Source organism: Cetorhinus maximus, chromosome 2 (assembly GCF_964194155.1).
Source record: "Cetorhinus maximus chromosome 2, sCetMax3.hap1.1, whole genome shotgun sequence".
Taxonomy (NCBI): domain Eukaryota; kingdom Metazoa; phylum Chordata; class Chondrichthyes; order Lamniformes; family Cetorhinidae; genus Cetorhinus; species Cetorhinus maximus.
This window is the reverse complement of record NC_135880.1, coordinates 2150015-2165897: the sequence shown is the minus strand read 5'-3', so window position 1 is coordinate 2165897 and position 15883 is coordinate 2150015. Positions and strand designations below refer to the sequence as shown.

At 47.5% G+C, this 15883-nt stretch overlaps 1 protein-coding gene across 1 annotated transcript in view; it reads right to left on the bottom strand.

Annotated features, from left to right (window-relative positions):
- spef2 (sperm flagellar 2) overlaps nucleotides 1–15883 on the bottom strand; it is a 314152-nt gene that overhangs the window by 167552 nt on the left and 130717 nt on the right. Inside the window, exons 18-20 of the mRNA XM_078557229.1 lie at nucleotides 15642–15799; nucleotides 11904–12023; nucleotides 10307–10378 (exon numbers count right to left, since the gene is read on the bottom strand). Coding sequence (XP_078413355.1) covers nucleotides 10307–10378; nucleotides 11904–12023; nucleotides 15642–15799 — 350 coding nt within the window. The remainder of the gene's footprint in view (nucleotides 1–10306; nucleotides 10379–11903; nucleotides 12024–15641; nucleotides 15800–15883) is intronic.

Genomic DNA, 15883 nt, shown 5'->3' with positions numbered 1-15883 from the left:
CGGATGGGCCGGACACTCCCAGAGTCACCTGGGTGGATGGCCCCGGAGTGAGCACCTGCTGACCCTCCTCCCTATGGGTGCCCGAGGGCCCCAGGCTGACTCCGTGAGGAGAAGGAGTAGCTGGAGTGAGATCGAGCTGCCCCACACCTCTCTCGCGTTGACACGGTTGACACTATGGCATCAGCGATGGGGTTAAGCCCGCGCAGCAGTGCAGGAGCGATGTCCTGGACCAAGGTCTCCATGGTGGGTGCCATCCGGCCAGTGTTGACCTCGGTGCGTTGCAATGCCGGCGCTATCACCTCAGCCTGAAGGTGGACGGACTCCTCCATCGTGCCTTGCAATCTGAGGAGCGCAGCGGACATCCCTTCCTGATGTTCCCGAGCTTGTCTTTGCAGCTCCGGAAACTGTGACATGACCGAGTCCAGAGGCTCATCATCTGACTCGGATTCAGTAATGTTCTGGCCTCCAGCAGCCCTCCGAGTGCCGGGGACCTGGGAAGTCCCTCCCTCCGCCTGCTGTGGATCAGACTGTGCGATGTGCTCACCAGATTGTGATCCCGAGGCTACTCTAAAGCTGGGTCCCACCGAGGTGTGTGACTCTGCGCTGGTGGAGTTGCAATGAAGAAATAATAAATTTACAAATGGATATGGACAGGTTGGGTGAATGGGCCAAAATTTGGCAGATGGAGTTTAACATGGATAAGTGTGAGGTTATCCATTTTGGTTAGAAGAATAAAAAGGCGACTTATAAACACGAGAGGACATGGCTTTAGGGTGAAAGGGGAAAGGTTTAGGGGGAACATTAGGGGGAACTTCTTCACTCAGAGAGTGGTGAGAGTGTGGAACGAGCTGCCATCTGACGTGGTAAATGTGGGCTCACTCTTAAGTTTTAAGAATAAATTGGATAGATACATGGATGGGAGAGGTCTGGAGGGTTATGGACTAGGTGCAGGTCAATGGGACTAGTGGAATAATATTTTGGCACAGACTAGAAGGGCCGAATGGCCTGTTTTCTGTGCTGTAGTGTTCTATGGTTCTATGACTTAAATGGAGAGAAACTTCAGAATGCTTCAGTGCAGAGGGATCTGGGTGTCCTCGTGCATGAATCGCTGAAAGTTAGTTTGCAGGTACAGCAGGTAATAAGGAAGGCAAATGGAATTTTGGCATTTATTGCTAAAGGAATAGAGTATAAAAATAGGGAAATGTTGTTGCAACTGTACAAGGCATTGGTGAGACCGCACCTGGAGTACTGTGCACAGTTTTGGTCCCCTTACTTGAGGGAGGATGTAGTTGCACTGGAGGCGGTTCAGAGGAGGTTCACTGGATTGATTCCAGAGATGCGGGGCTTGTCTTATGAGGAGAGATTGAGCAGTTTAGGCCTATACTCGCTAGAGTTTAGAAGGATGAGAGGAGACCTAATTGAGGTATATAAGATGCTAAACGGGATAGACAAAGTAGATGTGAAGCGGATGTTTCCCCTTGTGGGGCATTCTAGAACAAGGGGCCATAGTTTTAGGCTAAGGGGTAGTAGATTTAAATCAGAGATGAGGAGGAATTACTTTTCTCAAAGGGCCGTGAATCTGTGGAATTCACTACCTCAGAGTGCAGTGGATGCTGGGACGCTGAATAAATTTAAGGAGGAGATAAGACAGATTTTTAATTAGTAACGGGTTGAAAGGTTATGGGGAGAGGGCAGGAAATTGGAATTGAGGCCGAAATGAGATCAGCCATGATTGTAATGAATGGCGGGGCAGGCTCGAGGGGCTGAATTTCCTACTCCTGCTCCTAGTTCTTATGTTCTTATGGAGAGTGTGGGTGAGCGCTGTGACAGGTCTTCAATTAGGGTGCCAGCAGATTCCTCTTCTGAGGTATCTTCGGGGCTTGAGTCGAGGGCCTGGCTCGTGGACCCCATCAGCTGTTTCCCAATGTGTCTGTGAAAGTAAGGAGAGATCATTTGTGCACAGCAGCGGACTACAGAACAGGGGAACTGACTCACAGCATTGTCACCTAGTGGATGTTGCACTGCATCCTCACTTGGCTGAGCACCACCAAGCTCACTGTCAGCACAGGAACAGCCCAGGTTTTCACCCTCCAGCTGAGGATTCTCTTTTCAAAGTCTGTGAGGACCTTAATTCCAGACATTCCTCCAGCAGTCTGTGAACTCTCTTAATTCCAGACATTCCTCCAGCAGTCTGTGAACTCTCTTAATTCCAGACATTCCTCCAGCAGCCTGTGAACTCTCCCTTTGTGTAAGTGCCAGCTTGTCCTGCATGAAGACCAATGGAGAGAGTGTAAAGAGGATGCCTGCCAGGCCAGAGGAGAGGAATGCCTGGGCATGTGTGGATGCTGAGTGGTGCTGTGGATGAGGTGAGGACAATGAAGGTGTGTGTGAGAGAGTGAATGGTGATGCCCCTCGAACCGGCAGTGAGTGAGATCCCTGTGGATTGTGATGGGTTTGTGAGTATGTGAGTTATGAGTGATGAGAAGAGTGACTGACTCTGGTGGAAGGGAGGAGATCATCCATCCTCTTTCGGCACTGGGTGGCTGTCCTCATTATCAGGGCGTTGGTGCTGACCACTGCTGCCACCGCCTCCCATGCTGGATTGGTGAGCTTGCTTGCTGGTCTTTGCCCAAACCCGGGCTAGAGCATTTCACAGTGCCCTCCACTGCATCCAGTAGGTGCCTGACGGAGACATAGCTAAATTTGGGGGCACCATGTTTCCTCCCTTTGGCAGCTATGACTTTGTAGCAGCTTCCGATGCGTTAGAGAGTGCCAGCTCTGTGCAGGGGCGCCCTGTAAACATGGCACATGGATTACTGAAGGCCTGAGGTGACAGCGGGGCAGGCGAATCAGAGGCCACCCCTCCAGCGATCCAGCGTGTTTCCCGAGGATGCATTATTAATGAGGCTGGGCACATCAGGAATGGGACAAAAGGTGTGAGAACCTGCCTTTGCAGCCTCTTTTTAAATGTTTTCATGGGATGTGGGCTTCACTGGCTGGGCCAGAATTTATTGCCCATCCCTAGTTGCCCTTGAGAAGGTGGTGGTGAGATGCCTTCTTGAACCACTGCAGTCCCTGTGGTGTAGGTACACCCACAGTGCTGTTAGGGAGGGAGTTCCAGGATTTTGACCCAGAGTCCTTTTTCCCGCCCGCTACTGCACTTTGTGCACATCTGGAAAGATTCCGCCCTGTCTTTAAAAATTGGTTTTGGTTTTGCTTTGAGAAGAGAAGGACCAACTGCTTGAGAAGGAAGGCAGAAGCCGTTTTGAAGTCCACAGCCAGAAGTGAATACATGCTGCTCTTGAGTTGCTCTACAAGCTGGAATAGAGAACCCTGGAGTATTCAATGAGTCTGCCTGAAAAGCAGTCCCAGAGTCATTGATGGTTTTCTGGATTAATGCTGAGAGACCAACTGTATTATCTGAACGCCTGTTCAAGAACTCCACCATCTAGCCTTTGCCTTTGAACTATTGCCTTTTAACCTTTGGTAGAATTCATTCATTTCTATTTTTATTTCATTTTTATGTGTGTGTGTATGTGTGAGAGAGAGTGTGAGTGTGTGTGTGAGAGAGAGAGGAAGAGTGTGTGTGTGTGAGAAAGAGAGAAAGTGTGTGTGAGAGTGTGTGTGTGAGAGAGTGTGTGTGTGTGTCTGAAAGTGTGTGCTTGAGAGAGTGTGTGTGTGAGTGAGTGTGTGTGTGTGCATGTGTGAGTGTGTGTGTGTGAGTGTGTGTGTGTGTGAGTGTGCACGTGTGTGTGTATGTGTGTGAGTGAAACTGTGTGTGTGTGAGTGTGCATGTGTGTGTGTATATGTGTGTGCGCACATGTGTGTGTGTCTGAAAGTGTGCGTTTGAGAGAGTGTGTGTGTGTGAGAGAGAGTGTGTGTGTGTGTGAGAGAGTGCGTGTGTATGTGTGTGTGTGGATGAGAGAGAGAGTGTGTGTGGGTGTGTGGATGTGTGTGGGTGAGGGAGAGAGTGCATGTGTGTGTGCACGCGTGTGTGTCTGAAAGACCGTGTGAGAGAGTGTGTATGTGTGAGAGTGCGTGCGTATGTGTGAGAATGTGTGTGTGTGTGAGGGTGTGTGTGTGAGGGTGTGTGTGAGATAGTGTGTGTGAGTGTGTGACAGTATGTGTGAGAGAGTGTGTGTGTGTGTGTGTATATGTGTGTGTGAGAGAGTATGTGTGTGTGTGAGTGAGTGTGTGTGTGTGAGAGAGGAAGTTTGCGCGTGAGTGTGTGTGTGTAATTAGAGTAATTAGTATAATTTCATATTCCATATTGTATGTTGATAAGATTTGCCTTTCTATTTGATAAGACTGGTTTTATGATAAACCAATAAGTTTGTTGTTTATTGAAAGAAGCCTGGTTATAGTTTCTTTTACTCTGCGTCTAACAGGAGTGAAGGTAAATAATTGGCCATTTTGGTGAGCGAATTGAACATTTAAACCAATGGAGTAGTCAGACTGCACACTCCTCCCATCCCAGTCAAAACAATTGGAGTTGAGGGCTATGAGGAGCTGGCACGAAAGAAGAGTTGAGGCCTGGGGCAGATCAGCCATGATCTTATTGAATGGCGGGGCAGGCTTGAGGGGCTGAATGGCCTACTCCTGCTCCTATCTCTCATTATTATGTTGGAATGTATAAAGGCCTAACCTGTTTAGCCATTCTTGATAAGTCAACCACTTCATCCCAAGAATCAACCTCGTGAATCTCTTTTGAATTGCCTCCAATGCCAGTATATCCTTTCTTAAATACGGGGACCAAAACGATACACAGTACTCCAGGTGCAGCCTCACCAACACCCTGTACAGTTGTAACAAGACTTCCCTATTTTTAAACTCCAACCCCCTAGCAATACAGGCCAAAATTCCATTTACCTTCTTAATTACTTGCTGCACCTGTATGCTAACCTTTTGTGTGTGTGTGTGAGTGTGTGTATGTGTGTGTGTCTGAGTGTGTGTGAGATAGTGTGTGTGTGTGTGTGACAGTATGTGTGAGAGAGTGTGTGTGTGTGTGTGTGTGTGAGAGTGTGTGTATGTGTGTGTGTCTGAGTGTGTGTGAGTGTGTGACAGTATGTGTGAGAGAGTGTGTGTGTGTGTGTGTGAGTGTGTGTATGTGTGTGTGCCTGAGTGTGTGTGAGATAGTGTGTGTGAGTGTGTGACAGTATGTGTGAGAGAGTGTGTGTGTGTGTGTGTGTATGTATGTGTGTGTGTCTGAGTGTGTGTGAGATAGTGTGTGTGAGTGTGTGACAGTATGTGTGAGAGAGTGTGTGTGTGTGTTTCATGCACAAGAACACTCTGTGCAGCACTTTTTTGGAGTCTCTCTCCACTTAAATAATAGTCTGCCTTTTGATTCTTCCTACCAAAGTGCCTGACCTCACACTTTCCTACATTAAACTCTATCTGCCAAATTTTTGCCCACTCACTCAACCTGTCTAAATCCCCTCACAGATTCCTTATGTCCTCATCACATGGCCTCCCACCTATTTTTGTACTGTCAGAAAATTTGGATGCATTACATTCTGCCCCCTCCTCCAAGTCATTAACACAGATAGTAAATAATTGAGACCCTCGGATTGATCCTTGTGGCACTCCACTAGTTACATCTTTCCAACCTGAAAAAGGCCCATTAATCTCGACTCTCGGTCTTCTGTGTGTTAACCAATCCTCAATCCATGCTAATACATTACCCCCAATACCATGAGCTCCTATCTTGTGCAATAACCTTTTATGTGGCACCTCATCAAATGCCTTTTGGAAATCCAAATACACGACATCTACCGGTTCCCCTTTATCAACTCTGTTTGTTATATCCTCAAAGAACTCTAGCAAATTTGTCAAACATGATTTCCCTTTCACAAAACCATGTTGACTCGGTTTGGTTGCGTTAAGCTTTTCTAAATGTCCTGCTATGTCTTCCTTAATAATGGACTCTAGCATTTTCCCAATGACAGGTGTTAGGCTGACTGGCCTATAGTTTCCTGCTTTTTGTCTCCCTCCCCTCTTGAACTGGGGCATCGTATTAGCAGTTTTCCAATCTGCAGGGACCCTCCCACGAGTTCTGGAATATTTCGACCAATGCCTCCACTATCTCTGCAGCCACTTCCTTTAAAACCCTTGGATGCAGGTCATCAGGTCCTGGTGACTTGTCTGCCTTTAGTCCCATTAGTTTCTCAAATACTTTGTCCCTTGTGATAGAGATTGTTACAAGATCTTTCCTCCCATTAGCTCTTTGCTTATCTGATATCTTTAGGGTGTTTATAGTGTCCTCCAACGTGAAGACCGATGTAAAATATTGGTTTAAATTATCTGCCATTTCCCTGTTCCCTGTTATCAATTCTCTAGTCACATCCTCCAAGGGTCCGACACTCTCTCTTTTTATATACCCGTAGATGCTTTTGCTGTTTGTTTTTATATTTCTTGCCAATTCTTAATTAATTTTCTTCCTCTTTATTAGCTTTTTAGTCTCCGCTGCTGGTTCCTAAAAAATTCCCAATCCTCTGGCCTACCACTAGTTTTCGCCGCTTTGTATGCCTTAGGTTTTGATTGGATTCTCTCCTTGACCACCTTTGTTAACCACAGGCAGTTCATCCTTCTCATCGAGTCCTTCTTTTTGACCGGGATAAACTTTTGCTGAGCATTATGAAATATCTGCTTAAATGTCTGCCACTGCTCATCCACTGACCTTCCCCTTAGTCTATTTTCCCAGCCCGCTTTAGACAACTCTTTCTTCATAACCTCTGTAATTGCCCTTATTTAAGTTGAGGACACTAGTATGAGACCCGAGTTGCTCATCCTCAAACTTAATTTGAAATTCTACCATGTTGTGACCACTACCCCCTAGAGGATCCTTAACTACAGTATCTGTTATTAATCCCACCTCATTACACATTACTAGATCTAAAACAGCCTGTTCCTGGGTAGGTTCTGCAACATATTGCTCTAAGAAACAACCCCTGATGCACTCTACAAATTTGTCTTCCATGTTGCCCCTGCCAATCTGATTTATCTAGTCAACATGCAGATTAAAATCACACGTGACAATTGTAGCGCTCTTCTTACACACCTCCATTATTTCCCAATTTATACTTTGTCCTACAGTGAGGCAACTCTTCGGAGGCCTATAGATGATTCCCACCTGTGACTTCTTCACCTTGCTATTCTTTATTTCCACCCAAACTGATTCCACATCAAGATCTATTGCACCTATATCACTCTCACCACCGCACTGATACCTCCCTTTATTAACAAAGCTACTCCACCTCCTTTTCCTTTTTGCCTATTTTTCCGGAACGTTAAATACCCTTGAATATTGAGTTCCCAGTCTTGGTCACCCTGCAACCACATCTCTGTAATAGTTATTAAATCATATCCATATATTTCTATTTGTGCTGTCAACTCATCTACCTTGTTACAGTTTCAGCTTCTCTGACCAGCCAACATGGAATAAGATTTTGTCTTCGTGGCTATAGTACTGCCTCAGAGTCAGAGGGTGCAACGTGTGTGCGAGCACCACCACCTACCCCCTCCCCTCTCCCCCCACCCCCCCCCCACCCACCCCCACCCCCCGCATGTCTGTCTGGGTTGTGCCCATAATCTTCTCCACCGTCCCAACCATTCCCCACCTCCCATCCTTCTATTGGACCAGGTCCCCTATGGACAGGCACAAAGATGGCTGAGGTATGGGAGACCTGTGGAGATTGCTGTCTGTCAAACTGTTGGTCAATTTGTGAATCCTTCTGCTAATTCACACTGTTCTTTAAGATGAAGAACGCAATGCCAGACTGTTAATCAGCCTGCAATTCCTAGAATATAACAGGACAGCAGGATCAAACTGACCACCCTGCTGGTGCTTCTATTTGAAAGACTTGTCTAATTGGTCCCACTCCTGCAGCTCTCTGCACTCCTCCCCTCACAACAGATCCGCACCCCCCTCCCCACACACACAGATCCTCGAGAAATCCTCTCCAATACATCCTACTCCTCCTGCTCTCTGCACCCCCTCCCCTCGAGAAATCTTTCCCTTCAAATTTTTACCCAATTCCCTTTTCAAAGTTATTTCTGTATCTGCATTAGGTAGTGGTTGTGACTTCCAAATCATAACTACTTGCTGTTTAAAAATAATTCTCATTCCTATCCCAGCCTTTTCATCAATCACTTAAATCTATCTCCTCTGGTTACTGATCACATTGCCAATGGAGGCAGCTTCTCTCTATCAAAACTCTGCAGAGCAAGTTGATTCTTGATAAGCAAGGGGGTGAAAGGTTATCGGGGTAGGCAGGAGGTTACAATCGGATCAGCCATGATCTTATTGAATGGTGGAGCAGGCTCGAGGGGCCGAGTGGCCTAATCCTGCTCCTAATTCATATGGTTGTATGATTTTGAACAGCTTTCTCTCTCCTTTCTCTACTCTAGGGAGTACAGTCCCATCTTCTCCTGTCTCTTTGTATCTGAATGGTATCTTGTGCTGTTCTGTGAAATCTCACTGCACCGCCTCCGCCTCCAATCATTCATCTATTTCATACTGTTGTCCTAGGGAATAAGCTGAAGATATGGAAACAACAACCAGCCTTCATGTAGGCTCTGAGGCGGACACAACCAACTGTTGCCCAGTTGGGTGCATTCTTGTGGAGTGGGTCGATGCCAACAGGGTCAGGGCTGCAACATAGTGAGCACAGAATCAAATAGCACAGAAGGAGGCCATTCAGCCCAGCATATAGGCACTATTTTTATATTCATTCATGGGATGTGGGCTTCACTGGCTGGGCCAGCATTTATTGCTCATCCCTAATTGCCCTTGAGAAGGTGGTGGTGAGCTGCCTTATTGAACCGCTGCAGTCCATGTGGTGTAAGTACATCCACAGTGCTGTTAGCGAGGGAGTTCCAGGATTTTGACCCAGCGACAGTGAAGGAACGGTGATATATTTCCAAGTCAGGATGGTGAGTGACTTGGAGGGGAACTTCCAGGTGGTGATGTTCCCATCTATCTGCTGCCCTTGTCCTTCCAGATGGTAGTGGTCATGGGTTTGGAAGGTGATGTCTAAGGAGCCCTGGTGAGTTCATGCAGTGCATCTTGTAGATGGTACACACTGCTGCTACTGTGCGTTGGTGGTGGAGGGAGTGAATATTTGTGGAACGGGTGCCAATCAAGCGGGCTGCTTTGTCCTGGATGGTGTCCAGCTTCTTGAGTGTTCTGGAAGCTGCACTCATCCAGGCAAGTGGAGAGTATTCCATCACAATCCTGACTTGTGCCTTGTAGATGGTGGACAGGCTTTGGGGGGTCAGGAGGTGAGTTACTCACCACAGGATTCCTAGCCTCTGACCTGCTCTTGTAGCCACAGTATTTATATGGCTAGTCCAGTTCTGTTTCTGGTCAATGGTAACCCCCAGGATGTTGATGGTGGGGGATTCAGCGATGGGAATGCCACTGAATGTTACGGGGCGATGTTTGGATTCTCTATTGTTGGAGATGGTCATTGCCTGGCACTTGTGTGGTGGAAATGTTACTTGCCACTTGTCAGCCCAAGCCTGGATATTGTTCAGGTCTTGCTGCATTTGGACATGGACTGCTTCAGTATCTGAGGAGTCGCGAATGGTGCTGAACATTGTGCAATCATCAACGAACATCCCCACTTCTGACCTTATGAAGGAAGGAAGGTCATTGATGAATCAGCTGAAGATGGTTGGGCCTAGGACACTATCCTGAGGAACTCCTGCAGTAATGTCCTGGAGCTGAGATGACTGACCTCCAACAACCACAACCATCTTCCTTTGTGCTAGGTATGGCCCCAGCCAGCATAGAGCTGTCCCCGATTCCCAATGGCACCAGTTTTGCTTGGGCTCCTTGATGCCACACTTGGTTAAATGCTGCGTTAATGTCAAGGGCAGTCACTCTCACCTTCTAGAGCCTTCTAGATGGTCTGGGGCAATGCAGCCTGGCACTCAGAGGGCAGAGAAGGGAGGAGTTGGTCACTGCAGGACTTGTGTCGCTCACTGACATCAGAGAGCTTTCTCAGAGTGAATCAGACATGACATTTCACATAAATAGAAGATCAAATCAGTTACTATAATCAAGCTTCTTATTACAAAACTAATCATGTAGAGCTTTTGTTACCATGCTTACAAGCCTTTGTTTTGATGGTAACCAGTAAGAATTCCTCTAATCCAAAAGGAAATGTCATCAAGCTAAAATGTTAACTTGGTTCCTCTGACCACAGATGTGGCCTGAACTCCTGAGTATTGCCAGCATTTTCTGTTTTGAATTCAGATATCCTCTAGTACTAATGTATCATTCCATGAAGAATCACCATCATACCTGATTGACTAAGGGAGCCAGGTTTCTTGTCACGAGGCGACACGCTCATCTTCTTCTTCTCTTTGACAGAGCCTACAGGCAAAAAAACTGTTTGAGAAGGATGGAGATTCCCAGGAGAGTACAGGAGCAGGGATGTCTTCCTGCAGCTGTACAGGGCCTTGGTGAGACCACACCTGGAATATTGTGAAACGAAAACCCAAAATGCTGGAAAAACTCAGCAGGTCTGACAGCATCTGTGGAGAGAAAAAAAAGAGTTAATGTTTTGAGCTCTCTTTAACTCTGAAGAAGAGTCATACAGATTCAAAACGTTAACTCTGTTTCTCTCTCCACAGATGCTGTTAGACCTGCTGAGCTTTTCCAGCATTTTCTGTGTTTGTTTCAGATTTCCAGCATCCGCAGTATTTTGCTTTTGTCCTGGGGTATTGTGTGCAGTTTTGGTCTCCTTACCTAAGAAAGGATATACTTGCCATAGAGAGAGTGCAGCGAAGGTTCACCAGACTGATTCCTGGGATGGCAGGATTGTCGTATGAGGGGAGATTGGGCCGACTAGGCCCTGTATTCACTGGAGTTTAGAAGAATGAGAGGGGATCTTATTGAAACATAAAATTCTGACAGGGATGGACAGACTGGATGCAGGGATGATGTTTCCTCTGGCTGGGGGGGTCTAGAACAAGGGGTCACAGTCTCAGGATACGAGGTAGACCATTTAGGACTGAGATGAGGAGAAACATCTTCACTCATAGAGTGGTGAACCTGTGGAATTCTCTACCACAGAGGCTGTGGAGGCCAAGTCACTGAATATATTTAAGAAGGAAATAGATAGATTTCTGGACTCAAAATGCATCAAGGGGTATGGGGAGAGAGAGGGAGTACGGTGTTGGAATAGAGGATCAGCCATGATCATAATGAATGGCAGAGCAGGCTCGAAGGGCCGAATGACCTACTCCTGCACCTAGTTTCTATGAGAGGGAAGAGGAACTGAGATTCCTGCTGGGGTGGGTGGAAGAAAGTGCAAGGGGGAGTGGGACGGAGGTTCCTGGTGGAAAGCGGGAATGAGTGGGAGGAAGATTCCTGAAGGGATTGAGTTAGAGGGAGGCTCCTTGGAGAGTGGGAAGGACAATCCTGGGGTTGAGGGTGTGGTGTGCTTAGTAGAGGGAAGAAGATTCCTGGGAGAAAAAAAAGTTGCATTTATATGGCACCTTTCATGATCACCAGGCATCTCAGAGTACTTTACAGCCAATGAAATACTAAAGGTAGTCATTGTTGTAATGTAGGAGATTCCTGGGAGGAGTGGGAGCAGAATGTGGGATGGATGTTCCTGTGGGGTGGGTGGGGAGCAGACTCGAGGGACTGAATGGTCTCTGCATGTTCCCTGGAGAGCTGCTGCATGGACTGAACAATGGCTGTATCATAGTGCTGAGTTCAGGAGCCAAAGGAAAGACATTGTTCATTATTGTGAATAATGTAGAGTGGACAGACTGTGAGGTGAGGGTTCTCTGGTTAAATGAATGGACTCTCACAATGTGCCCATGTGTCCTTATTTTTAACTACAGTTCCCAGTTGAAGGAATAGTCTTCCGTCTCTGTTGTCCACTCACCATTTTTCACCGATTTCTCTTCCTTTGAAGGCTTCTCCTGAGGCTCGAGAGAAGGAGTTGGCTCGGCCTGAACTGGGGAGGGAAGTATTTCCGCCTCTACAGGCTTCTCAGTCTCAGCGTCTAGGAATACAAACCACACACAATGTTAGCCGCTCACTATCCTGAAGCTCCCAATAGCCAAGGAGGTAATTTTTGGAAGTGAATTCAGTATTGAGATTTGGAGAATGTGAGAGCCAATTAGCACACAGCCAACTCCCAAAATGTGCCTAAAGAAGGAGCCTTGACCAAGTCAGTGAAAGAACTCTCTGCCTATCTTTAAATAGTGCTGAAGAACCCTTTATGTGACCGAGCAGAGTCAGCGCCACTTTAATGTCTCATCGACATTACAACAGCCACTACACTGCAAAAATTCTTCATTGGTTGTGCAGTGCTTTGGGACATCCTGCAACTGTGAAAAATGCTTGATAATTCAAAATATATCCTTCTTTTATCAGCAAGTTGGCACCTTCCACAGTGCAGCACTCCCTCAGCACTGCATTGCACGGTCAACCTGGATTATATGTGCAAATTTCCTGATTCAGAGGAGAGGTTTTAACCAGTCAGCGAGTTAAACAAATCGGTCATTTTGCAATGAATCTGATCCACACCTTGTTGTTCAGCTAGCTGTGATTGCTGAACCCAGACACAGCCTCACAATAGGACAGTCATAGAAACTTCTGGAAACTGAATAACCTGGCCTCAGGTTGACTCGGGAGCCCTTTAAAAATGGCAGTTGGGTCCTAATTCCGGGATTCCCAGCCCTATTCCCTGGCTGTCTGATTTTTGGGATGGTGTTGGCTGGTTCCTGTCAGAAGCCCACATCCGGCACTCCCGGCCTTGCCGGCTCCATTCCGGAGTCAGGCCAGTCCTATTCCTCTGCAATGCTCGTGGAGTCGGGCCTGGGTTTTAAAGAGTCGTGGTTCACATTAGTCTGCATGAGGGGACCTTTTAAAAGTTAAGATCAAAAGGCCCCCTCATGACCCTATGCTAAGCTATAGCATTTACATGCCCAATGATCTTTCTAGAACCGATGAATCCTGTGGTGTATAGAGGGGGGTATGTGGGGGGAAAAAAACCCTTGAAATGAATTGAGAACGTTCTCCTATGTTTGAAAAGAAAGCCTGGATAAGCTGATTAAAGTGTCAATCGTCCCAGCCCTTTGAAGTTTCAAAAACCATAAACTCTTCAAACTTGTGTCCACAAACACAGAGCAGAGTTTTCTGTCCCATGGGGAAGGGTCCCGATGTCACTGGGCACTCGAGCGATCTTTCAGTCGGTGGGTGTAGGCGAGAGGCGGCAGCATGCCCGCCAACAATTAAGAGGCCTATTAAAGCCCTTAAGCAAGCAGTTAAGTTGTATTTTTCGCTGCCCACTCGACCGTTCGGTTGCTGGGAAGGCGAATAGGCCAGGCGGCCTTTGCATTTTTAACAAAACCTCATCCGCGGGCAGGATGAGGTTTTTAAGGGTTACTAAAAAAAATAAATCTTTTAATCTAATTTTTTACATGTCCCTCTTCATGTGATTGAGTCACAAGCGGGGACGTTTATATCATTTGTAAAAAGTTTATTCTTGTATTTAAAGTTCTTCAGCTCCCTGAGGCAGCTCTGTGCCTTCAGGGAGCTTTCAGTGCACGTTCCCCCGCACATGCGCAGACTTCAGCGCTCACGCTACTCCTACCCACACCCCGGCAGCGCTGAGGCTCTTAGTGCACAGTTCACGCTCGCTGCCCGTTAATAGGCCAGCCAGTGTGGAATCGCAGCCAGATCCCGATCACAGGCAGCGGTGGGTCTCGCGGCTGTTCCGGGCCCACCCGCCTGACAAGGGAACAATCCTGCCCATAGTGAAATTGACAGCAGAGATCAGAGAACCTGAGCTGTCAATCAAACAATGTTTCCTCAGGGGAGCAGGGGTTCTAGTATTCTCATGCTGTCTGGGCTCTCACTGAAAGTGGGGTTGTCCATTTTTGATTTGGTGTAGCTGGTTGATTTTGAATCCCTAATTTCTCCCTGCTTTAGAATGCTGCACTCGCCTTGTTCCTTAACTCAAATGGGTGTGAGTGTCCAAGCCAGTAACTCATCTTCTCTTCAACCTCTCTATAAGAATGCTGTGGATTGCTCCTGCATATATGCGTATTAAAGAAATGAAAACCTCACACTTAACCTCAGGATTGCTAAAAGAACTTTACAGCCAATGAAGTACTTTATTAAATTAAAGAGTTAATCACTTGTGCATTGCAAACTCCCACAAACAGCGGTGTAATAGGACCACACAGTCCATTATGCACGATGCTTGGTTGAGTGATAACAGTTTTCCAGCACACTGCACAGAACTATCTGCTGTTTTTCAAATGGTGCACTGGGATCTGCAAATTCCTGAGGTGGCACAGAGGGCCTGGCTTTATCGTTTCATCCAAAAGGCGATACATCTCACAGTTATTTCTAAACTGCTAAGCCTTCTAAAATAATGGCTAGATTTTCTACTCAGGCCTCCTTGCTTAATCTTTACTGTTCACTGCCTCCGCCTGTACCCTCACTGCCTCCGCCTGTACCCTCACTGCCTCCGCCTGTACCCTTACTGTCTCCGCCTGTACCCTCACTGTCTCCGCCTGTACCCTCACTGTCTCCGCCTGTACCCTCACTGTCTCTTCCTGCATCTGCATGGCCACCTCCTGTATCCGCACTGCCTTCTCTTCTATGCTCACTGGCTCCTCTTGTATCTGCACTCCCCCCTACTGTATCTGCACGGCTGCTTCCTGTACCCTCACTGCCTCCTACTGTATCCTGCCTCTTCGTGTGACCTCGCTGCCTCCTTCTGTATCCTCACTGCCTCCTCCTGTATCCACACGGCCGCCTCCTGTGCCCTCACTGCCTCCTCCTCTATCTTCACTACCTCATCTTCTATCCTGACTGCCTCCTACTGTATCCTCACTGCTTATTCCTGTGACCTCACTGCCTCCTTCTGTGGTCTCACTGCTTCCTCCTGTACCCTCACTGTCTCCTCCTGCATCCTCACTGCCTCCTCCTCTACCCTCACTGTCTCTGCCTGTATTCTCATTATCTCCGCCTGTACCCTTACCTCCTCCTCCTGTATCTTCACTGTCTCTGCCTGTACCCTCACCGCCTCCGCCTGTACCCTCATTGCCTCTGCCTGTACCCTCATTGTCTCTTCCTGCATGTGCATGGCCACCTCCTGTATCCACACTGCCTCCTCCTCTTCTACGCTCACTGGCTCCTCCTATATCTGCACTCCCTCCTACTGTATCTGCACAGCTGCCTCCTGTACCCTCACTGCCTCCTACTGTACCCTCACTGCCTCCTACTGTATCCTCACTGCCTCTTCCTGTGACCTCACTGCCTCCTCCTCGTGTATCCGCCCTGCCTCCTCGTGTATCTGCACTGCCTCCTTCTGTATGTTCACTGCCTCCTCCTGTATCCTCACTGCCTCCTCCTCTTCTACGCTCACTGGCTCCTCCTATATCTGCACTCCCTCCTACTGTATCTGCACGGCCGCCTCCTATACCCTCACTGCCTCCTACTGTATCCTCACTGCCTCCTACTGTATCCTCACTGCCTCCTCGTGTATCTGCACTGCCTCCTCCTGTATCCTCACTGCCTCCTCTTGTTCCTATGATCCTTTCTATCTGCTGGCCATTGCTGTGGATATGAGGAAGCAGTGTCAACAGATCAGCATTCCTCTTACCTTTACACTGTTTATTGTACAAGGCTTCAACCAGGATCAGCTCGAGTTTTTCCAACAGTTCGCCCTGTTCCAGCTCCCCATTCACCTTCACCAGAATCTTCTGCTGCACCTCGAACCACTTCTCCAGCTTGGGCCAGTTGTCAAGGAAACCTGTGAGCCTATCAATAGAGCTCAGTTCAGTTACATGCAGTATCATAAACCCAGCTCTGCTCCTTCCCAACCGATACCTTACAGTGGAGCTG